Source organism: Oratosquilla oratoria, chromosome 8, assembly GCF_046742065.1.
Source record: "Oratosquilla oratoria isolate Oo_2021 chromosome 8, ASM4674206v1, whole genome shotgun sequence".
NCBI classification, from domain to species: Eukaryota; Metazoa; Arthropoda; class Malacostraca; order Stomatopoda; family Squillidae; genus Oratosquilla; species Oratosquilla oratoria.
The window spans coordinates 20,292,490-20,315,696 of record NC_134784.1 but is presented as its reverse complement, the minus strand read 5'-3'; the positions used below and the strand labels follow the sequence as shown (position 1 = coordinate 20,315,696).

The window sequence follows — 23,207 nt, the reverse complement described above, 5'->3', positions numbered from 1 at the left end:
GAAGGAACAAATGGCTGTAGAGGGGAAAAAAAAATGCATTCAATAAGGAAAATATTTATTACACAAAAATAGTACTGTACATTGTCAAAAGGTATAAACTTGGAAAAAGACAAAAAAAAAAATGTATAATTTATCCTTAGACTCTAAAGCTAAAAACTGTCACTGGAAATGAATGTACAATGTTTGTCTTAGCAAACATACTTTCTTGAATCCACCCTTCCTCCTTCTAGCCTCTTCTTTGTTAGTGCACACACTGAACATCATCTGAACACTCACAGGATATCAGGAACTGGTGCCCAGTACTTTCACAACAACACACAATTATTTCACACACATTTAATACCTGAATGTCAATAATCGAGACAAAATGCCAAGGTTATCCCACCGAGACCTAAGGGTTCCTTTGAGCTGAATGAAGTTGACTGGCACTCATCAGAACAAAATTCATTAAAGCCAAGTATTCTGAACAAGTTCTCAATGAGAAATGTAATATGGTTTGATCAAGAGTTATATAGTCCATTGAAACCACAAGGGTCTGAAATAAATACAATTGTCTGGCATTAGCCATAGCAAAATTTCTAAATTCCAAATACTTTGTACAACAATTCTCAGTGTGGGATATACATTCAATTCACTGCAAAAATAAATGGCACTTTCTCTTTAAAATACAAATAACGGTTCCAAATTGTGAACGAGGGACTGATCCATCTATTAATTAATTGTCGCCTCAAGTTTCACAAAGTGGAAAACCCACAGCCTCACAGTGGCTGGCAACAGTCCTCAGAGCATCCCAAAACTCTTCCTGGGAAGAAACTTTGGACTAGTCTGTGTTGTCAGTTCTCCATGAGTGAAAAAGTCCAATAAATACAGTTGAAGTTTATGAAGATCTTGGGCCTATTCCAAAGACCCAAAGGGCTGCATCTCCTGAAGAAGGTGAGGAGGTTCCCAGGTTTTGAAAATGGACAACTTTGTTGCCCATTTTGCAGGATCACCACATGCAGGAACCAGTCATTGGTTCCTTCTTATACTTCTTCACACATGGAGAGCTGGCAACTGGTGATTACTCTCCCTACCAGTATGAGCCAATGACAAAGAAACAGTCCCGTGCTGATACAACACTGACAGAGTCCAAAACTTCTTTCTAGAGAGATCTGCAGGAGGTTCTGAGGACTGTTGACAGCAATAACTGATTGACTTATCTGGTTTCAGTCATAAATAATCTAGAAAGTAATCCATCACACCACTGTAGCAGCTGTACAAGAGAACTAATACTTTCCTATAACTTAGTAACACTGTACATACCAACAGGAAATTCAACAGACAACGCTTGCCTTTACAGCTGTTTAGCAAGGTATTTTTCCAAGTAATATTCCTTTTGGAACACGACTATAACTAGATCACTAGCTGGACTTCTTTTTTGAATGCACGCGATGATGATTCTTAAGCGAGCCTCGCTGACTAAAAGTAACCCCGCACTCGCTACACTTGAAGGGTCGTTCCTTTGTATGGACCCTCATGTGCTGTTTTAATGTTCCTATCTGAGTGAACGAGTCTCCACACTCACTGCAACGGTGAGGCCGTTCTCCTGTATGTATTAGGATATGACGAGCGAGTGTGGTACTACTGGCAAAAGACCTCTTGCACTGTTGACACTTGTACTTGCGTTCTCCAGTGTGAATCACAACATGTCTCCTCACTTCTGTGATGCGAGGAAACTTAGCTGGACAATACGGACATTGAAAACGCCTTTCTTGGTGCGAAACCATATGACTCTTCAACCCACTCGAGTGACTAAACCCTTTGCCACATTCATCACAAACGTAGTCTTTTATACCACTATGACGGCGCATATGTTGCTTTAAGTTACACGCCTGTTTGAACTTGAAACCGCATCGGGGGCACTTGAAAGGCCTCTTCCCTGTATGCGTCCTTAAGTGATTCTCTAAATGCGTTTTTCGGTAGCAAACATATTCACAAATATCACATTTCAATTGTGTCTTGTTCTTTTCTCTAACACCATGTTTCTTATCTATAAAATCTCTTGTGGGGTTGAAACTACTCTGGGCACCTGATATTTCATCTACCTCATCTCTTTCTGAAGGACTATCATTGTTGAGGGCACTCAATATCTGGTCTGATTTTCCCTCTTGTGATGCATCTCTCTCAGACTGTTGTATCTGGAAAAGATGGTTTTAGTTCTTTTAAGTTCTTAACATATATATTGTACGAAGCAGTTATTTAAAAAAATCATAGTTCACATGGTACAACTTTATTTTTTTCTTTTTTATATGAATTACAGAAAACTACTCAAATATTACCATATTAAGTTGCAGTCACAATTGTATATATGACATGGTAAAACCATACTAATCATCTAATATCTGTAACTTATCAAACTTTCATTAACTGTGTGTTATTGTGTGTGTGTGTGTGTGTGTATTTACCTAGCTGTATCTTATGGGAAGGGGAGCTATGCTCGTGGTGTCCCATCTCTGTATCTCGCAGTATCTAAATTGTTCTTAAATTCGTGAATGGTTTTTGCACACAGTATCATTTCATCCAGTTTGTTCCATACATCCACTCTATGGAGAAAGCTGTTCTTTTTCAGGTCTCTTCTACAACTGTCCTTTTTGAGTTTCTTTCCATGTCCTCTTGTATTTCTAGTATCCCAATTTAGTAAATCTATCAAGGGCCTCAATATCTCTCATGATTCTATAAATGGTCAACAAGTCTCCTCTTTCCTTCTTTGTTCCAGGGTTGGTAACACTAGTTTTGATAGCCTCTCTTCGTATGACAGTTCTGAAAGTGTGGGGGGCCACCTTCAAAGTTGCTCTTTGGATTCTTTCAATCTTTCTTATATTCTTTTTGGTACTGGGTGACCATAGTGTTGCTGCATACTTCAGTCTTGGTCTTATCAGTGTGACTAGTATTTTTTTCACCATTTCTTTGTCCAAATAAAGTAAATGCCACTTTTATTGCCCTTAGCAAATTGTTGTTGTTGTTGTCGTTCCCTAGACTGTCTGTCCAAGCAGTCCCGTCTCCCCAAGGAAGGCCACAGCCGAAACTGGGTTTTCCCACAAATCCTTTATAGAGTGTATGTTGTGTTGTTTGCGTGCATGATTGTGTATAATGCAGTCTTCCATTATGTGTTGTATGGTATGGGGTGAAGTGTTACATCCTGGGCAGCTGTTCACAATGCAGTCATCCAGCCTCTTCTGGTAGCTTAGAAGTGCTGGGTGGTGGCCGCACCGCAGTCTGGCCAGGTGGACTCTGTCCTTTTGTGGGAGAGAGGATTCAGAAGGGTGGATATCAGGGGGTCTGGCATGCAGCTGTGTGTTGTCTTTCAGTGTGTTAATGGAGCGGTGAGTGATATGATTATGAATATGTTTCCGGAGGCTGGTATTTGGTGGTTGTGGAGGAAGAGAAGAGAGTATCTGTGTGTGATACAGGTCTTTGGGTGTTGTTTTAATGTTTCTTGGTGTGTGTGGGTGTTCTGCTATGTAGTGTAGCGGGTGTGATGTGTTTGTGGTGGCTGCGGCAAGTGTTTGTGTGCCTCTCATGTCGAGGTGGTCCTTGACTTTGAGGACTTTTGTGTCATGGTGTAAATGGTCTGTAGGTGTTGTATTTGTGCAGCCTGTAATTGTTTTTAGGGCTTTGTTTTATATGATTTGAAGGGTGTTGTGGTGTGTCTCACTGAGATTAGGAGTCCATGCAGGACTCTCATAATTCATCACTGAGTGTATGCAGTTTGTATATTGTTGTATTAGTTTCTTTGTTTTGTCCAAATGTTGTTCCAGCGATTGACTTAAGTGTGTTAAGTCTAGGTGTGCATTTGTTTTTTATGTTTGTGATGTGTTGTTTGAAAGACATGGATGTATCGTATGTTACACCAAGAATTTTCGGTGTGTTTGTGTGTGGTATTAGAGTGTTGCTGATGTAGAGATGAGGTATGTATTTGTGTCCTTTTGTCCACTTGGTGAGAAGTGTTGCTGTAGATTTGGTTGGAGCTATTTTGAGTCTGTAATGAACCATGTGTTGAGTGTATCAAGGTATGGCTGGATTATTTCTGCAGCTTTGTCTGTGTTACGATGTGTGCATGTGATTGTTATGTTGTCTGCGTAGGAAGAGATTTGTATTTCTGAGGTGTCTGGTGTGGGTATATCATGCATGTATAAATTAAAGAGCGTGGGGGATAGAACAGAGCCCTGTGGTACTCCATTCTTAATGTTTCTGATGTGCGATGATTGGCCATTATATGACACATAAGCATTCCTACCTGCCAGATAATTGGCCAGCCATCTTTTGGTGTTATTGTGCATGTCTGTGTTATACATTTTATTTGTTAGGTTGTGGCGGGGGATAGCATCAAAAGCTTTACTAATGTCTAATGTTATAAGAAGTGTTCTGTGGTGAGGCCTATCTGAATTGATGCCATCTAAAATTCCTTGTGTGAGGTTTATCAGAAGAGTGTTTGTGGAGTGTAGTGGCCTAAAACCGTGTTGTGAGTCAGCAAGGGGAATATGTGGTGTGACAAGTTGAAGTATTAGGCATTCAATGACTTTAGAGGGGGTGCAGAGAAGTGTGATTGGGCGGTGCGATGTTGGGATTGTTGGGTCTTTGTTTGGTTTTGGAATGGTGATTATTTTACCATGCTTCCAGATGTTGGGTATAGTGTTGTGTGAATAGCTGTAGTTTGCAATGTTTGTGAGTGCGTGTATACCTTGTGGTCCAATGTGTTTTAGGTGGATGTTACTTATGTTATCAGGGCCACAGGCAGATGAGTGCTTGAGATTATGTATTATGTGTTTTGTCTGATTGTCTATGAAGGGTGTATAGTCTGAGTCTGTGGGAAAGTCTTTCTTACATCGAATAGTGCGTCGGTCGTCAGGGTGAGAAGTGAGATGGCTTGTCTGTGCAAAATAATTTATGAGTGTGTTTGCTTGTTGTCTGTTTGAGGGTAGATTGTCTGTTGTTGTGATTATTGCTGTGTGAGAATGTGTTGTGTTACTGTTGGATAGTGTAATGCTGTTGAGTGTTTTGTACAATTTGCTGGTGTTTGTTTTGTGATCAAGTGTATTGATAAAGTTTTGCCAATTTTGTGTTTTTTGTTTGTGTATCTTATTGGCAATCACAGTGTTTAGTGTTTGTATTTGGTCTGCTATGTTTTGAGGGATATGTGTGGGGGTATTGTGTTTAAGTGTGTCTCATTGTCTGATGAGGCCTTGGATTTCTGGTGTGAAGTTGGGGTTGTGTGATTTTTTGTTGCCTCTAGGTATGTATCTCTTGTCAGCATTTTGTATGATTGTATCAAAAGTGTGCACAGCATTGTTTATGTTTGTGATTGGTGTACTGTTAAGTGTTTCAAAATGTTGTTCTGTCTCTTCAGTAAAAGCTTCCCAGTTAGCTCTCTTGTAATTGGTGTACGTGTGTCTGTGGCCAACTGGGGTGCATCTTGTTTTGGTGGTGATGATGACTGGAAGGTGGTCAGAACCAAGGGTTCCGACCACTCTCCATGATGTTGTTGGGGTTAGGCAGGGGGAGCAAAAGGTGATATCAGGAGAGGAGGGAGTGTATAGGGCTTGGTGTGGGATATGTGTATGATTATGTGTGTTGTTCATGATAGTCAATGAGTCAAACTGAGTCTGTATATCAAGCCCTCTGTCTGTGTCAGGGTTGTCGACATACCAGGCAGACGACTTGGCGTTGAAGTTACCACCCATGATCAGGTTGGGGATTGAGGCTAGTTGGCTAAATTGTGGCCTGAAGGTGTTTGGAACTGTGGGGGATGATTGGGGGGGAATGCACATGTTAACTATTGTCAGTGTTGATTTTGCCTGTGCAGATTCAAATGGATTGGATTTCTGTAGTGTTATCTGTGGTAGGGAGGAGAATTTTGGTTGTGGCGCTTGTGTCCACAAAACAGATGGAGTTGTGGATCAGGGTGATGAGTACACCGCCATTGCCGTCGGTCCGGTCTTGTCTGATGGTGGTGTAATTATGAAAGATGGTGTTTTGTGTGTCTTAGTTTTGTTTCTTGTATAATTGCAATGTATATGTTGTTTTGTTTAAGAAAGTGTTCGAGTTCATGTTTTTTCGTGTTAATACCGCCAATGTTGTGTTGTAATATGTTGATGTTGTGTGTTCTGTATATGTTGTATGTTGCCATTTGGGGTTGAGGTTGGGGTGTTAATGGGGAAGGTATAGCATCTGGGTTAGAGAGGGGGGGAAAGGAGAGACTGTCATATAGAAAACTATTAGGAAAAATGAAAACCATAGGAGGGGTACAAGGTAAACTATTGGAATAGATGGAGGATTTCCTGCATGGAAGAAAAATGATAGTGCTCAGAAATAAAGGTTGTACTTGTAGGTTTCTCTGACAATTTTGTTTATCTGTTTATCAGGGGACATGTCCTTTGTGATGATTTCTCCCCGGTTCTTTTTCATTTCCCACTTTCTTTACATCCTTTTCACCGATTTTATAGTCCTGATATCTTGTTTTTACTTTTTCCAAATTCCATGATACTACATTTCTTGATGTTGAAGTCCACTTCCCATTTCCGATTCCATCCCCAAATTTTGTTCAGATCTCTCTGCAGCGACTCACAATCTATTTCAGTGCTTACTTTTCTCAACAATTCTGCATCATCAGCAAAGAAGTTCACGTAACTGTCCACACCCTCGTCCATGTCATTTACATAAACAGCGAACATTATTGGAGCCAGTACCAATCCCTGTGGAACTCCACTAATCACCTCTTCCCAAGTACAACCTTTATTTCTGAGCACTACTTTCATTTTTCTTCCATGCAGGAAATCCTCCATCTATTCCAGTAGTTTACCTTGTTCCCCTCCTATGGTTTTCATTTTTCCTAATAGTTTTCTAGGAAAGCACAATCAGCCCATCCATACCTTTCCTGTATTATATCTAATAGTCTTGAGTAAAATCAGATCTTCCCTGTCTGAATCCAAACTGTCTTGGGCTCAGTATGTTGTTCTCTTTCCCATGTTTTGTCTATTTATTTTTGATAACTTTTTCACAAATTTTCACTACAGTCCTTGTAAGGGAAACCAATCTGTAATTTGTTGGGTCTTCCTTGTTATCTCCTTTATATATTGGTATGATGTTGGCCTTTTTCAAGTCTTCTGGTATTTTTCCTTCCTTAAGCCAACAACTTATTATCTATTTTGCCCACCAATTCTTCTTCACACTCCTTTAGTATCCAGTTTGCAATTCCATCCGGGCCATGCAATTTCCTGACATCAAGGATTGTTATCTGATCCATTATTTCAGTTCATGCTGATGAAGGGTGGAGGGGAGTGGAGTGTATTCGGGATGGAATGGGTGGGAATGGTTATTATGCATTTTTCTTTTTGGCTACCTCCCTTGTAAGTGGGAAAAAGCCTTTGGTATATGTATGTATGTTGTTATTATTTCTGGCACAAGGACCCAGTCTCCTATTCTCTAATTTTCTAACATACCTAGACTCAAATTAACGTACAGTTCCAAGTTAATCTATATCTGATTTCCAATTATCATATTTAGATTTGAACTTATGTGTTGTTCGAGTTTGGGCTATATCACCTATGCTATTCCACATATTTATGCATTTACATGGAAAACTGTATTTCTTTACATTCTTTCAACATATGGTCCCTCTTAATTTACTTCCATGACCTCTTAAAGCCCTTCCAACTAGGAGATATCTTCTGTCAATGAAATCTATACCCTTTAGTGACTTAAACACTGTAATCATGTCACCTCTTTCTCTTCAATCTTTCAAAGTTGGTAGACCCAGTACTTTTAATCTCTCCTCATTTGGTTTATCTGCCAGGCTGGAGACCAGTTTGGTTGCTACCCTTTGTATTCTCTCAATATTGTTTATATCCTTCACTCTGTGTGGGGACCATACTACTGACACGTATTCCAGTCTTGGATGTATCAGGGTTTCGACGAGTTTTTCATCACCTATTCATCCATGGAATGGGTGGAGGATGGGGGGGGAGGGAGTATGTGTGGGGATCTACAGAAGGACCCAATGACCACTTCTAACCACTATGGCATAGCAGTCAGCCATTCACTCCCTTAGATGAATGAAATCGTCTAGTAGCAGTCAGAATACATGCAAGTTGAATATCAACACTAAAGGGTTAATTACATGCACAATGTCAAACATCATTACCACTTAATCTATAAATCATCTGAAACATTGAAATTGCAATCACTGGTTAAGAAAATCTGGGATGCAGAGGGGTTAACGAATGGCTTTCCTTCTACATTAAAATCACAGCACTTACTGATAATGTGTAATATTCATTTTTGTTAAAATCTGCTTCCTGTTCTCTAGGTCTTTGATCTTCTCCCATCCATGAAGGTTGTAGCACAGTAAATGACTTCCCATCTTCATCCACATACATAGGTTTTTGTTGTGTCTGTTGTGGTAGAGTGACATATTCAGGATTCAAATGTTCTTCTCCTGACTGCTCCTGACCTCCCTTCTGCAGAATTTGATGATTATAGTTATTTTCACCACCACTGGTTTGGCTTTGATCCTGTTGCAACAAAACCCCTCTTCCCTTCTCCTTCTGTGAAGAATGACCGATTTGCAAGGATCCTTCCACATACTGTTCAGATCTCTCCTCAGTATATTTCACTTTCTTAGATTTTCTTTTCTTTTCCTGTAACTCTTCTTGTAACGGTGGATCCTCCTGCCTCCTCTTCTTTGGCTGAAACTGCATTCTATCCTCTTCTTTTGTGTTCTTTCTCTTTCTCTTCTTTTCCTCTGAATACAACAATTCTGCCTCTCTGGTCTTTGGATGTATCTGCTTGAACTCCAGGTTCTGTGACTTTTTCACCTTATTCTGTTGATCTTCCAGTATTTTCTGCTTTGGCTCAGGTTTTTCTTTTTGCTGGTTCCTTGACAACTTTGATTCCCCCTGTTTTTTCTTTGAATGTGAGTGCTTTGCCTCTTGAGATTCCTCCAACTGCAAGTATATCTTCAACAGTGACTGTTTTCCTGTGGACTTACTTCTTACCAGCTGCTGTGGTTTTCTTTGTAGTTGGTCCTCCGATGGTTTCTTTTGGCCACATTCTTTTTCTCCTACCAACTGCTTATGATTTTGAATTTCAAAAAACTTCTCAAAAGCTGTCTTCTTTTCAAGATGTTTCCTTGGGGATTTCCTTGTTGGTTGCTCTTCCAAGTCTATCTTCAGCGGTAACTGTTTATCTGTGGACTTACTTTTTACCAGCTGCTGTGGTTTTCTTTGTAGTTGGTCCTCTGTAGGTTTGTTTTGGCCGCATTCTTTTTCTCCTACCAACTGCTTATTATTTTGATTTTCAAAAAACTTCTCAAGATGTTTCCTTGGGGATTTCCTTGTTGGTTGCTCTTCCAAGTCTATCTTCAGCGGTAACTGTTTATCTGTGGACTTACTTTTTACCAGCTGCTGTGGTTTTCTTTGTAGTTGGTCCTCTGACAGTTTGTTTTGGCCGCATTCTTTTTCTCCTAACAACTGCTTTTTATTTTGATTTTCAAAAAACTTCTCAAGATGTTTCCTTGGGGATTTCCTTGTTAGTTGCTCTTGCAAGTCTATCTTCAGCGGTAACTGTTTATCTGTGGACTTACTTTTTACCAGCTGCTGTGGTTTTCTTTGTAGTTGGTCCTCTGTAGGTTTGTTTTGGCCGCATTCTTTTTCTCCTACCAACTGCTTATGATTTTGATTTTCAAAAAACTTCTCAAGATGTTTACTTGGGGATTTCCTTGCTGGTTGCTCTTGCAAGTCTATCTTCAGCAGTGACTGTTTATCAGTGGACTTACTTTTTACCAGCTGCTGTGGTTTTCTTTGTAGTTGGTCCTCTAACAGTTTGTTTTGGCCGCATTCTTTTTCTCCTACCAACTGCTTATGATTTTGAATTTCAAAAAACTTCTCAAAAGCTGTCTTCTTTTCAAGATGTTTCCTTGGGGATTTCCTTGTTGGCTGCTCTTGTGGTCTTTCTTGCAGATGGTGCTGTACAAGTTTTAGTTGGGTCTGTTCTCCTTTTACCAACAACTGCCTAACCTCTTTGCCTTCTGGCCGTTGCTTGAAATCTGTTATCTGTTGTTGATGTTTTCTTGGCGATCTCTTTAGCTGCTGTTGTGGCTCTTCTTGAAACTGACTATTTGGCTGCTTCCACTGTGTCTGTTCTTTCTTTTCCAGCAACCGCTTCTCCTCTTGATCTTTTGAGAACTGCCCAAAACTTGGTTTGCACTGCTGTTGTACAGATTTCGTTTGTAGTTCTTCTTCCACCCGTTTCTTCTCTCTCTCTGCTTTAGGTGAGCTGTGCAGTTTTGGGTCAACTGATTTTTGTTGTAACTGGTATGGTATTTTCTGCAGTTGGTTCTTTGGCAACCTACACAGTGTCTTTCCTTGCAACCGTATCTTTTTTCTTAACTTAGACGAATGCTCTAACTTGGTCTTCTGCTGTTGGTGTTTCCTTGGTGATGCTCTTGTCTTCTGTTGTTGGCTTTTCCTTGGTGATGTTCTTATGGAGTTCTGCTGAGCAGGTTTTTCTTGCAGCTGTTCTTGCTGTATATCTTTTTTGTCTTTGTTTGCTTGTGGTTTTTCTTTTGACTTGACTTCTGGGTTCTGTTGCAGCTCTGCATCTTGCAGTTTCGGTTGTGTTTGTTCTGGTTTCTGCCAAAGCTGTCCATGTTGAGAATTCTGCTGCATCTGTTCCTGACCTGTCTCACTTAGCACGTTTTCATGTTGCAGCTGTGAATGCTTTGCATTCTCATGAATCTGTTTCTGTTTGGCCTTCTGCAGCTCTCCACATTTTACTTCCTTTGGCAATTGAACTTGGTTTGTCTTTTCATTCTGCCACCCCTGTGCTGCCTTCTCTATTTCTTCCTGAAGCTTCATCTGCCTTCTCTTCTTGGGCGACTGCTTCAGCTGTGAATTTTCTTCTGCCTTTCTCTTCATAGTCTGTGGCAATTGCTCTGGTTGTGGTATCAGTTTCAGCTGCTTTTGAATACTCTTCCCTGGTTGCTCTTCCTCTTGGTGTATTTGTGCTTCCTCAATTTGTCGCTTCGGTTGCTGGTGATTGAACTGTGACCCCTGGCAAAACTCTGATGGATGACCTTGCCCATTCCTTTCATCCATCTTTTGCTGGTGTTGCATAGTATGCCAGTTCTCATGAAGCTGAACTTTTGGACTCATGAGCTGCTCATACTTTGATTTCTGTTGCACCAGACATTGTGAATCTTGCTCTTGCTTAACCTTTTGATTTTGTAACAGTTCAAAATCTAAAGAATTTTTCTGTTCCATTTGTTCCTTCTGCAACTGATCCAATGGGTTACACTTCTCCACCTCTTCACAGGTCTTCTTGTCTTTTCTGTAGGTCTGCTGGTCCACCTCAACTAATTCTCGTTTCTCTGGAGTTTCCTCCACCAGCAAACTGCAAGGCGATTTCATTTGGTTTTCTCCAGCATGTAAGCTCTCTTGTGGCTGACTTTCACTTACAATTTCTCTGATAAGATTCTTATCCTTTCTGTAGATCTGCTGGTCCACCTCAACTAATTCTCGTTTCTCTGGAGTTTCCTCCTGCAGCAAACTGCAAGGCAATTTCATTTGGTTTTCTCCAGCATGTAAACTCTCTTGTGGCTGACTTTCACTTACCATTTCTCTGACAAGATTCTTGTCCTTTCTGTAGGTCTGCTGGTCCACTTCAACTAATTCTCGTTTCTCTGGAGTTTCCTCCTGCAGAAAACTGCAAGGCGATTTCATTTGGTTTTCTCCAGCATGTAAGCTCTCTTGTTGGCTTTCACTTACCATCTCTCTGATAAGATTCTTGGATGCCTTTCCCATACGTCCCTTGGAGAAATTCTCCAAATCACATTGGCTTGAACTCTGTTCCAGTTGTCCTGTGCAAGACTTCTGTTCCTTGGAGTTCTCCTTCCTCAGGTGGTCCTTATAGGATATCACTTGCTCCTTGTCCCTTTCACAATCCTGCTGGTAATTCTGCTTTAACAACTCTTTTTGCAATTGCAGCTTGTCTGACCTTTTCTGCAGATCAATTTTATGGGGACTCTTCCCCACTTGCTTTTTGAACAAGACTTCTTCCTCTTGCACTTTGCCCTGACCCTGCCGCATCTGCTTCTTTTGTGGACTCTCTCGCTGTGCTTTTCTACTAGGACTTTCCTGTAGTTCCTTAATCAACAGATTCGTCTGCCACATCTGCTTCTTTTGTAGACTCTCTCGCTGTGCTTTTCTACGAGGACTTTCTTGTAGTTCCTTTATCAACAGATTTGTCTGCTGCATCTGCTTCTTTCGTGGACTCTCTCGCTGTGCTTTCCTACTAGGACTTTCCTGTAGTTCCTTTATCAACAGATTCGTCTGCCACATCTGCTTCTTTCGTGGACTCTCTCGCTCTGCTTTTCTACGAGGACTTTCCTGTAGATCCTTTATCAACAGATTCGTCTGCACCTGCTTTTTACGTGGACTTTCCCGTAGCTTCTCCTTTTCCTGTGTCTTCTTTAAATGCTTTTGGCATCGACTCATTTGCACCTGTTTTTCACACGCTCTCCCCTCTAGGTACTTTATACGTGGACTTTGCCGTACATGTCCTCTGCATGGACTCACCGGTGGCTTTTTCCGTGGAGTCTTCTGCAGCTGCTTTATACACTGGTCCTCCTGCAGTTCCTCACACTGTTCTTTCTGCTCTCTTAAATGCAAACTATTCTCTTCTGGGTTTTGATCTGACTGTTCCCCCTGTCTGATTTCACGACTTTCAACAAGTCCTCGTCCCAGTTGCAGCTCCCTCTTGTCATTCTGTTGAGGTAAATTCGTTTGACATTGTTTCTGTGGTGACTGGTGCTTTTCCAACTTCGGTGAATTACCTTCTAGGTTGCAAGCCTTCTGGATTTCTTGTGGCTGTAATTTGCGTAAAATCAGTTGCAGTGATGTTTTTATATTTTTCTCTGACCCTCTTTGCAGCTGTCCCTTTTCTGATTCCTCTTGTAAAAATTCTTGTGGTTTCTGCTGCAGCTGACTTTTACTTTTTTGTTTCTGGTGTAACTGGTCTTGTTCCAGCCTTTGTTTACTTTTCTCATTTGGGTCTTCTGGATGGAAATTCTGCTCCAGCTCTTTATCCAATTTCTGCCGAGTACGTTTAGAGACATTAGTCTTCTCAAAAACTTCTTGTCTCCATTCCCCAGGCAACTGTTTATCTAAATTCTGCAGTTTCTGTATTAACTTCTGGTGTATCTGATCACTCTCTGACTTCACATTTTGCCACAGGAGGTGCTCAGCTTTTTTAGCCAGCTGTCTCTCACTCAAATTCTTGGAAACCTGTTCTTGATCAGACTTCTGTTCTACTGATACTTGTTTGACATTATGTTGCAGCTGTTCCTTTGGAATCTTCCCCTGTAGATCCTCATCTCTTTGATTCTCTTTTGGAAGATCAATTTGTGGTTCCACCCATTCCTTCTCCTGTACCTGTTCCTTCTCCTGTATCAGTTCCTTCTCCTGTACCTGTTCCTGTTCCTTCTCCTGTACCTGTTCCTTCTCCTGTATCCGTTCCTTCTCCTGTACCTGTTCCTTCTCCTGTACCTGTTCCTTCTCCTGTATCCGTTCCTTCTCCTGTATCCGTTCCTTCTCCTGTATCTGTTCCTTCTCCTGTACCTGTTCCTTCTCCTGTACCTGTTCCTTCTCCTGTATCCATTCCTTCTCCTGTACCTGTTCCTTCTCCTGTACCCGTTCCTTCTCCTGTACCTGTTCCACAAAAGATCCCCGTCTCTGTTCTGACTGAGACGTCTGTTGTAGTTGTAAAAGTCCAGCCGACTCATGCACCTGTTCAGCCTCAACTTCCATCTCAATCTCCTCCATTCCTGACCTTCCAATTATCTGCTGACTTTGTGGAACATTTTGCATTTTGTCTATCAGTGCCAACTTCCCTTGTGACTTCTGCTGCATTTGAAGACATAATTTCTTTTCACCTTGACAATGCTCCTCATTTACCGTGTCTATTTGTAATCTCTGTTCCCGAGTTATTTGTACTGTTACAGCATTATCTAGGCACAACCCCTCCGCTCTATTCATTTCTGGCTTCCCCTGTATTTGCTCTGTTTCTGGTTTCTTCATTCTCGGCTCTATTTTCAAATTTCTGGACTGTGTCTCCTGTAGCTTCCTTATTACTATTTTTTTCTGTGGGCTCGGTATATGGTACATATCCAATTTCTGTACTTGTTCCATCCGAGTCTTCTGAATTTGTCCCGATGGCTCTTGGACCTGTTCCACGCACAATTTCTGATCCTGACCAGCTTGTGGCTTCTGAACTTGTTCTACATCGGACTTTTGCACCTTTTCCATTTGCAGCTTCTGAACATCTTCCACTTGAGACTTCTCAACCTGTTCCAAATGCGGCTTCTGTATTTTTTCTGCTTCTGGTTCCTGCATTTGTTTCATAACATCATTCCGTACTTCCTCTTGCAGTTCCATTTGTTGATTCTCCTGCACCTGTTCCACCTCTGGGTTCATTATCTCGGCTGTTAGTATTCTCTGTACAACTTTCAAGTTTTGTTTATCTTGTATCTGTTCTGTATGTAGGTTCTGCAGTGGTTCAACTGTCAATGGCATCGGTTCCATTTGAGAAACTTGCAATTCCTTCAATAGAGGCCTCTCCTGATGAGGTTCTATTTGGCTATTTATCTCATCCGTAGGTGCTTGCGATTCCTGCATCTTCCTCTCTTGCAACTGTTCCGCATGAGAATTCTCTTGCACATTCTCCACATGTGCTTCTTGCACCTGTTTCAAGTGTGTTTGCTCTTGCACTTGTGAATTCTGCCCCTGCACGAGGATCTTCGGCACAAATTCCTCATCCAACTTCTGCTTCTCCTTTACTTGAGAACTCTCCTTCAACTGGTCTATTCCAAGATTTTTCTTTAATTGTAATTTTTCTGGTATAGTACGGGCTTCTCCCACAATACCTTCTTTGGAGGACTTCCCTACCTGATGGGAATCTTGCACCTGTCTCAAGGGAGAGATCTCTTTCAATCCAGACCTTCCACCGTACTTCTCTTTGTTCACTCTTTCCCCTAACTCCCCCTTCTCTGACTTCCGCAATTCGTTTTTGTCAGCATCTCCATGCAACTCCTGTTGTGACTTCTCTTGCTTTTCACCCTTTGAAGACTTCTGTTGTTCTTTCTGTGGTGTCTGTGGCTTGCCTTTCAATTCCTTACTCTCACAGGATTTCTGTTGTTCCTTCTGTGGATTCTGTTCCTGCTCCTGGTGTAATTCCTCCAACTGTTGCTCCTTACTAGAGTCCTCTTGATCCTGCTGATTTTGTGATTGGTACTGCACTATATTTTTGTCCAACTTCTCCTGAAGCTTGCTTTTCAGTGTCCCTTGATGCGATTTCTCTTCCAGTTGTTCATTATGTGTCCTCTTAATTTTCTTGCTAGGTAGCTTATCTTGCTCCTCATTCTCCAATGGCATATGATCCTTTTCTTTCTGATGCAATTCCTCACTTTGCTGCTGCTCCTCCTCCTCCTCCTCCTCTCTATTGTGCTGCAGGCAGGTCTGCACCTTCTGTGTCATTCTTTGCGGCTCTTCACCTTCCTGGGATTGCTCCAACTGCTCATGAAAAGGATCTTTCTGTAACCATCCTTGATGTGATTCTTCCAGTGACTGTTCTAGTTGTGGTTTTTGCTGGAACAGGTTTAGTTGTGGGTCCTTTGATTTCATTCTTTGCGGCTCTTCACCTTGGGATTGCTCCAACTGCTCATGAAAAGGATCTTTCTGTAACCATCCTTGATGTGATTCTTCCAGTGACTGTTCTAGTTGTGGTTTTTGCTGGAACAGGTTTAGTTGTGGGTCCTTTGATTTCCGCTGTCCCTGCAGTTCCACTGGTGACAAAACGGCCTCTAGTCTCTGGGACTGTTCCTCTAACATTTCTCCCATTTCCAATCTATTTTCCTGTAATTGATCTTTTTCTTTTTCCTGTGGCCGGAGTAATGTTTCATGGAGTTTTAATCTTACATCTTCCTTTTGCTTGTGATTCTTCTGCAAATCATTCTCTTGTATCTGGCCCAGTTGCACATCAGCAACTTTTCTGCATGGCCTATGGGACTTTTGCTGTCCCCACTTCCTTGGTGGAAGGAGGCTCTTGCAAGGTGTTACCTGCAAATGATGCTGTTGATTTTCTACTTGTAACTGTTCCTGATGAACCATCACCTGTAGGTGGTTTAATTGTGATGTGACTGGTTCCTGGTCCACTTGTGACTCTATCTGTGCCAGTTTCATACCTGACTTCTGACACGTCTTTTCCTGTACTCTCGTGTTTTTGCTCTGCACCTGCGATTCATTAAATGGTTTCACTCCAGAACTGCAACTTTGTTTCGCTTGTGTTTTTTTGCACAAATTTTCAAGTTGAGGCTTCTTTAGTAACTGTTCTACTTGCGGGTCAGGCACACGCCCCACACCTAGCTCACATTCCTGTTCAGACTGAGATTTCTGCTGCAGCTTTCCTTTATGTTCCACTTGTAGATTTACTTGTGTCTCATCAACTTGCAACTTCCCCTTCACTTGTTTCTGTTTGAGTTCAGGCTTCTGTTCCTGGCTCACTTGTGTCTTCTGTACCTGTTCCTCTACTGGCTTCTGCACCTCTCCTACATTAGGCCCTTCCAGCGACCCTTGTGACCTCAATAAACGTTCCACTAATGACCCCCCAAAACATTCCACCTGTGTGTTTTGTATTGGTTCAGCTTGTGATCTCTGTACTTGCTCTACTTGTGATTTCTGTACCTCTTCTACACGTGGGTCCTGTACCTGTTCCACCTGTGGACTCTGTACCTTTCCTACTTGGGGTTTCTGTCTTTCATCCAAATGCTTCTTCAGTTCTTGCTTCTCTTGTATCTGTTCTACTTGCGATGTCTGCACCTCCTCTCCTGTTGGCTTCTGCAAATGTTCCTCTTGAGGCTTTTGCACCTCTTCCTGAGGTAGCTCCTCCACCTGGTTTAATTCAATCTCTTCTCGTGAATTTCGTCCCAGTTCTACTTGACCCTCCTGTATCTTCCACTGTTGTGACTTCTCGTTAACTTCCAGTGGCTTCCCATGATGTGACTTTTCCTTTTGTTTGTCTTTCATTTTAACCTGTTGAGATCCAGCCTTTACCTCCTCCTCCTCCCCCTTCTCTTCCTCCACCTCCACCTCCTCCTCCTGGCTTCCCAACTCCAACTCTACCCTTGTTCCCTCTTCTTGTGATATTTTACATTTCTTCTTCTGCAACTTTTCCTGGCTCAGACTCTTTTCTGACTCTAGAGCTGGTTTGGGGGACTTATCATGTCGCTGATTATGTACTGATTTTAGCTTACACAGCACAGGTGACCTTTTCTCTTTCATGTCTCCTTGACTCTCATTTTCACCCTTCCGTTGTTGCATATCTGAGTTTTGTTCTACCTTTTCTGACAGCTGTTCCTGTTGTGTTGGCATTTGCAGCTGTTCTTCCTGTATCATTTGTGATTGCAGTTGTTCTTCCTTTTGCCCCGATAGCTGCAGATGCTCTTTCTGTATCACTTGTGATTGCAGTTGTTCTTCCTTTTGCCCCGATAGCTGCAGATGCTCTTTCTGTATCACTTGTGATTGCAATTGTTCTTCCTTTTGCCCTGATAGCTGCAGATGCTCTTTCTGTATCACTTGTGATTGCAGTTGTTCTTCCTTTTGCCCTGATAGCTGCAGATGCTCTTTCTGTATCACTTGTGATTGCAGTTGTTCTTCCTTTTGCCCTGATAGCTGCAGATGCTCTTTCTGTATCACTTGTGATTGCAGTTGTTCTTCCTTTTGCCCTGATAGCTGCAGATACTCTTTCTGTATCACTTGTGATTGCACTTGTTCTTCCTTTTGCCCTGAATTTGGATTTGGATCTAATTCATGGCCTTGTTGTAGTGCTAACTCTCGCTTGTCAATGTGTGATTTATGTGACAGTCTGACCTGAGGCAACTCCCACCCACACTGTTTTGACTGGAAATTGCCCTGTTGTAATTCTGGTTTCTGGCACACATACTGTGGTTCTACACAGATCTGTTTGTGATTTAAATTTAGTTGAAGCTCTTTCTGTTGTTGTTCAGTTTCCAGCTCTTCCTGTTGTGGTTTGGGTAGTATAAGATCAAGGTTTTGTTGTTTTGGCTGCAGATGCTTTGGTATCTTTTGTGTCTGCTCTATATGTTGCTCTGGCTGCCTATATTCCTGATGTTTACCTGGATGTAGACACTCCTGTGATGCTGGCTGTAGATGACTCTGTTGTGGTATCAGCTTCTGGTGTTGCTCCTGTCCAGATTCTTCCTGTGGTAGTTCCGGATCCACCTGTTCCTGTAAAGGTAATAAAAATACCTGCTGCAGTTTGGACTGCAGCTTCTGTGAGTCCGACTGAAGCTGCTCCTGCTCATGATCTGGTACCTCCGGGTGCAACATCCTATGTATTTGGTTGACATCATTCTGCTTCAACTCTTTTCTGGGAGATGGCTTCTCTTCAACCTCTGACTGTTTCCGCATTATTGTTTTATTCTGTGGTGATATCCACCTCATCTTCCATTTCGGCAACCTTCGCTGGAACTTCAGTCGTGGTGATTTCAGCTGCAAATCTTTCTGCTCTGGTGATTCTAGTTTCAAATCTTCATGCTGTGGTGATTTCAATTGCAACTCTTTCTGTTGTGGTGTTTCTAGTTGCAATGCTCCCTGCAGTGGTGACTTCAGTTGCTTTGGCGTTTCCACAGAACTCGACATCCATTCTGGTTTTTGCAGCAGCTTTCTCAGTCTTGGCTTTGAAGGTTGTATTACTGGTTGTGGTATAACAAGTACCTGTACTGCATGAGAACACTGTTGCTCCACCTGTTCCTGCCGAGTATCTGGTTGCAGCTGCACCTCTTGTGATTCTAAGCCCAACTTTTCATTGGATTCAGATCCCTGGTCTTGTTGTGGTTGTGATTCCAGATTCTTCTGTCCTTGTTGGTGCAGCTGCTGGGATTTCAGCTGCAATTCTTCCCGTTCTGGTGATTTCAGCTTATCTGGCGTTTTCGCAGAACTTGACATCTGCGCTGGTTTTTGCTTTCTCAGTCTTGGCTTTGAAGGTTGTATTACTGGTTGAGATGTAACAAGCACCTGTACTGCATGAGAACACCGTTGCGATGATTCAGGTTGGTGCACCTGTTCCTGCCGAGTATCTGGTTGCAGCTGCACCTGTTGCAGCTCTGAGCCCAACTTCTCTCTGAATTCAGATCCCTGGTCTTGTTGTGGTTGTAATTTCAGCTTCTTCTGTCCCTGTTGGTGCAGCTGCTGGGATTTTAGCTGCAATTCTTCCTGTTCTGGTAATTTCAGTTTCTCCTGCATTTTCGCAGAACTTGACATCCGTGCTGGTTTTTGCTTTTTCAGTCTTGGCTTTGAAGGTTCTGGTTTTTGTTTTCTCAGTCTTGGCTTTGAACGTTGTATTACTGGTTGACGTGTAACAAGCACCTGTACTGCATGAGAACACCGATGCGATGGTTCTGGTTGCTGCACCTGTTCCTGCTGAGTACCTGGTTGCAGCTGCACCTGTTGCAGTTGTGATTCCAGCTTCTCCTGTCCTTGTTGGTGCAGCTGCTGGGATTTCAGCTGCAATTCTTCCCGTTCTGGTGATTTCACCTTCTCTGCCGTTTTCGTAGAACTTAACATCCACACTGGTTTTTGCTTTCTCACTCTTGGCTTTGAAGGTTGTATTACTGGTTGTGGTGTAACAAGCACCTGTACTGCATGAGAACACCGATGCGATGGTTCAGGCTGCTGCACCTGTTCCTGCCGAGTATCTGGTTGCAGCTGCACCTGTTGCAGCTCTGAGCCCAACTTCTCCCTGGATTCAGATCCCTGGTCTTGTTGTGGTTGTGATTCCAGCTTCTCCTGTCCTTGCTGGTGCAGCTGCTGGGAATTTAGCTGCAATTCTTCCCATTCTGACATCCACGCTGGTTTTTGCATCAGTTTCCTAAGTCTTGGTTTTGAATGCTGTATTACTGGTACTGGTAAAATAATCAGCTGCACTGGTTGAGGAACAGACTGTTGAGATGCTTCTGGCTGCTGCGTCTGCTGTTGCTCTTGCTGCTGTTGTGGTTTTGCATCCAGCTTTCCCTTCGATACAGAACCCAAGTCCTGCTGTGGTTTTAGTTGCAGCTTCTCCTGTCCTAGTTGATGCAGCTGTTCCTTTTGTGTCTCTGGTTCCAGATGCACCTCTTGTAGTTTTGAGCACAAACTTTCTTCTGAGTCAGATTCCAGGTCCTGTACAATTTGATGCAGCTCCTCCTCCACAATTTGATGCAGCTGCTCTAGCTGTGTCTCTAGTTGAAGCTGCACCTCTTGTGGTTTTGAGGCCAACTTTTCCTTCAATCCAAATATCAGATCTTCTTCCAATTGCTGCCTCTCCTCTTCTAGTTGATACAACTCCTCTGGCATTTTCACAGGACTCGTCATCCACGCCGGCTTTTGCAGCAGCTTCCTCAGTCTTGGCTTTGAAGGTTGTACTACTGGTTGTGGTATAAGAAGCAGCTGCACTGGTTGAGGTAGTGACTCTTGGGATGATTCTGGTTGCTGCTCCCGTTGTTGCTCCTCTCGTGTCTCTGGTTGCAGCTCTGAGACCAACTTATCCTTGGATTCAGATCCCAGGTCCTGTTGTAGTTGTGATTCCAGATTCTCCTGTCCCTGTTGGTGCAGTTCCTCGGAAGTTAGCTGCAATTCTTCCCGTTCTAGTAATTTCAGCTTCTCTGCCGTTTTCGCAGAACTTGACATCCACGCTGGTTTTTGCTTTCTCAGTCTTGGCTTTGAAGGTTGTATTACTGGTTGTGGTGTAACAAGCACCTGTACTGCATGAGAACACCGTTGTGATGGTTCAGGTTGCTGCACCTGTTCCTGCTGTGCCTCTGGTTGCAGCTGCACCTGTTGCAGCTTTGAGCCCAACTTCTCCCTGGATTCAGATCCCAGGTCCTGTTGCAGTTGTGATTCCAGATTCTCCTGTCCTTGTTGGTGCAGCTCCTGGGAATTTAGCTGCAATTCTTCCCATTCTGGTGATTTCAGCTTCTCTGGCATTTTCGCAGAGCTTGACATCCACGCAGGTTTTTGCAGAAGCTTCCTCAGTCTTGGCTTTGGAGGCTGTATTACTGGTTGTGGTATAAGAAGCAGCTGGACTGGTTGAGGTACTGACTGTTGAAATGATTTTGGTTGCTGCTCCAGCTGTTGCTCTTGCTGCATCGCTCCCTGTTGCAGTTTCACCTCGTCGTGTGATTTTGGTTGTTGATTCTTCTGTTGTTCTTGTAGCAGCTCATTCTGCTGTGGTGTAGGCAGCAGCAGTATATATTGTGGTTCTGGTTGTATCTGTGCCTGGTCTGGTTTTCCTTGCAGCTGCTGCACTTGTAACTCTGACTGCTGTTGCTCTTCTTGAGAGTTAGAGTACAGCTTCTCCTGTGAATTGATCTGCAGCTGCTCTTGTGGTCTCACTTGTTCTTGATCTATTCTGACAAGGTGTTCATGTTCCAGTTCCTCCATGTCCACCCTAGACAACCCCTCCTCTCGTGACTCAGGCACCAGTACCTGCGGAAGTGGCTCCTGTAGATGTTTTGTATACAGCTGTTCTTGCTGTGGCTCTGTGTCAAAATATTCTTCTGGGGGCTTTGTGTACAACTTCTGCGAATGAGCATAAAGTTCTGACAGCAGATAGTTCTGCTGTCTTTCATGCTGTATCTGCTCATGATACTGTGTACGAGAATGCTGCTGCTGCTGCTGCAGCTGCTCTTCCTGCTGTGATTCCTCTGGTATTCTTATCTTCTCCCAAACAAGCTGTTGAGGCTTTAATTGAAGCTCTTTATTGGACTTCAACAGCAAACTTTCTTGATCTCTTTCAGACTCTAGTTTTCTATTCTGTGCCTCTGATTGAACTTCCTCTCTGTGTCCAATCTCAAACAAGTGGTTCAACTGCTGTGATTGCTTTGGTTCATTGTTTACAGGTGATTGGTGTTGGTGGATAACATGAGAGATTTTAGGCGTGATATCTCCTCGAGGAATTTCATTCTCAGCAGCATGGTTTTCATCCTTATCATCTTGTGGTGAACATACAGTGATTGCTTCATGAATCTGCAAAAATGATGAAAAGAGTAAACTTAAAGATTCTATATGAGAACCTTAAAGATCTTTAATTATACAGTCATCGATAGACTAAAGGATTACAAAGGATTACAAAGGATTACAAAGGCGGAGCATGCTGACAGGAAACCTTTTGGTCCATATCTAGGTCAGATGCGAAATAAATCATAATAATGATAAATAAATGAATAAATAAAAACTATAATAATGTAAATAAAATACACAAATAAATGCATAGGTATAGTTAAATACTAAACAAACAGGTAAATAGTAAATAATAATAAATTGACATATAACTAATGATAAATGAGAATCAAGCAAATAACAATAGACAAACAGACAAATGATAACAAAACAAATAAACAAATAATATATATTATGGATTCATAAAAAGCAAGTTACTTCTATGTTACTCCCCTGTACTAGGGGAGACGGACTACTACCATCGAGTATTCCCACTTGGGTCGTAAAAGGCAACTAAAATGGGATGGAGGATAGGACTAGGCATTCTGCTCTCTGTAGCTCTAAAAGAAGTCAAGGCATAAGAGGGTCTGGGAGGAGTTTTCCAACCAGAACCCTAAGTTCTGGGTCTTTTAATGTGCATAGATGTGGTACAGCATGGAGAAAGTTGGAGGCTAAACTACCACTAGAAGCTCTTGCCACCCCTGCAGGTGGCAGAGATCCCTGGGAGCAGCTTCAGTTAACCAGGCAAGTACCACAACCCTAAATCAAAAATAAACATAAACATTTTTTTCAACGCCAAAGGGTGACTCCAGCAATCATCCCTATTTGCCTCCAATTAGCTGGAGATATAGAAGGAAACCCTGGACCCATCACAGATTACACTTGTCCAACATGATCCAAACCCATCACCTTGAGCCACCAAAGGGCTCAATTCAATACAATTTGTGCAAAAAATGGGCCCACCTCACTTGCACAACAGTTGTTGACATAAAACACTACACAAACTCCTGGACCTGTTTATCATCCCCACCCATAACCTCACTCTTACCTCCCCAAATCCAGCCTGCATCCTTGCCCTCCCCTTTACCCACACCGTCCCCCTCCTCCTAACCCTGATCCTAA

At 42.4% G+C, this 23,207-nt stretch overlaps 1 protein-coding gene across 2 annotated transcripts in view; it reads right to left on the bottom strand.

Moving 5' to 3' along the window:
• Positions 1 to 42: 42 nt before the first annotated feature.
• LOC143027623 (uncharacterized) overlaps positions 43 to 23,207 on the bottom strand; it is a 33,911-nt gene continuing 10,746 nt past the window's right edge. For both annotated transcript variants that reach the window (XM_076188994.1, XM_076188993.1), the window contains exons 3-4: positions 8,295 to 22,112; positions 43 to 2,177 (exon numbers count right to left, since the gene is read on the bottom strand). In XM_076188994.1, the coding sequence (XP_076045109.1) occupies positions 1,401 to 2,177; positions 8,295 to 22,112 (14,595 nt within the window). In that variant the 3' untranslated portion in view covers positions 43 to 1,400. The remainder of the gene's footprint in view (positions 2,178 to 8,294; positions 22,113 to 23,207) is intronic.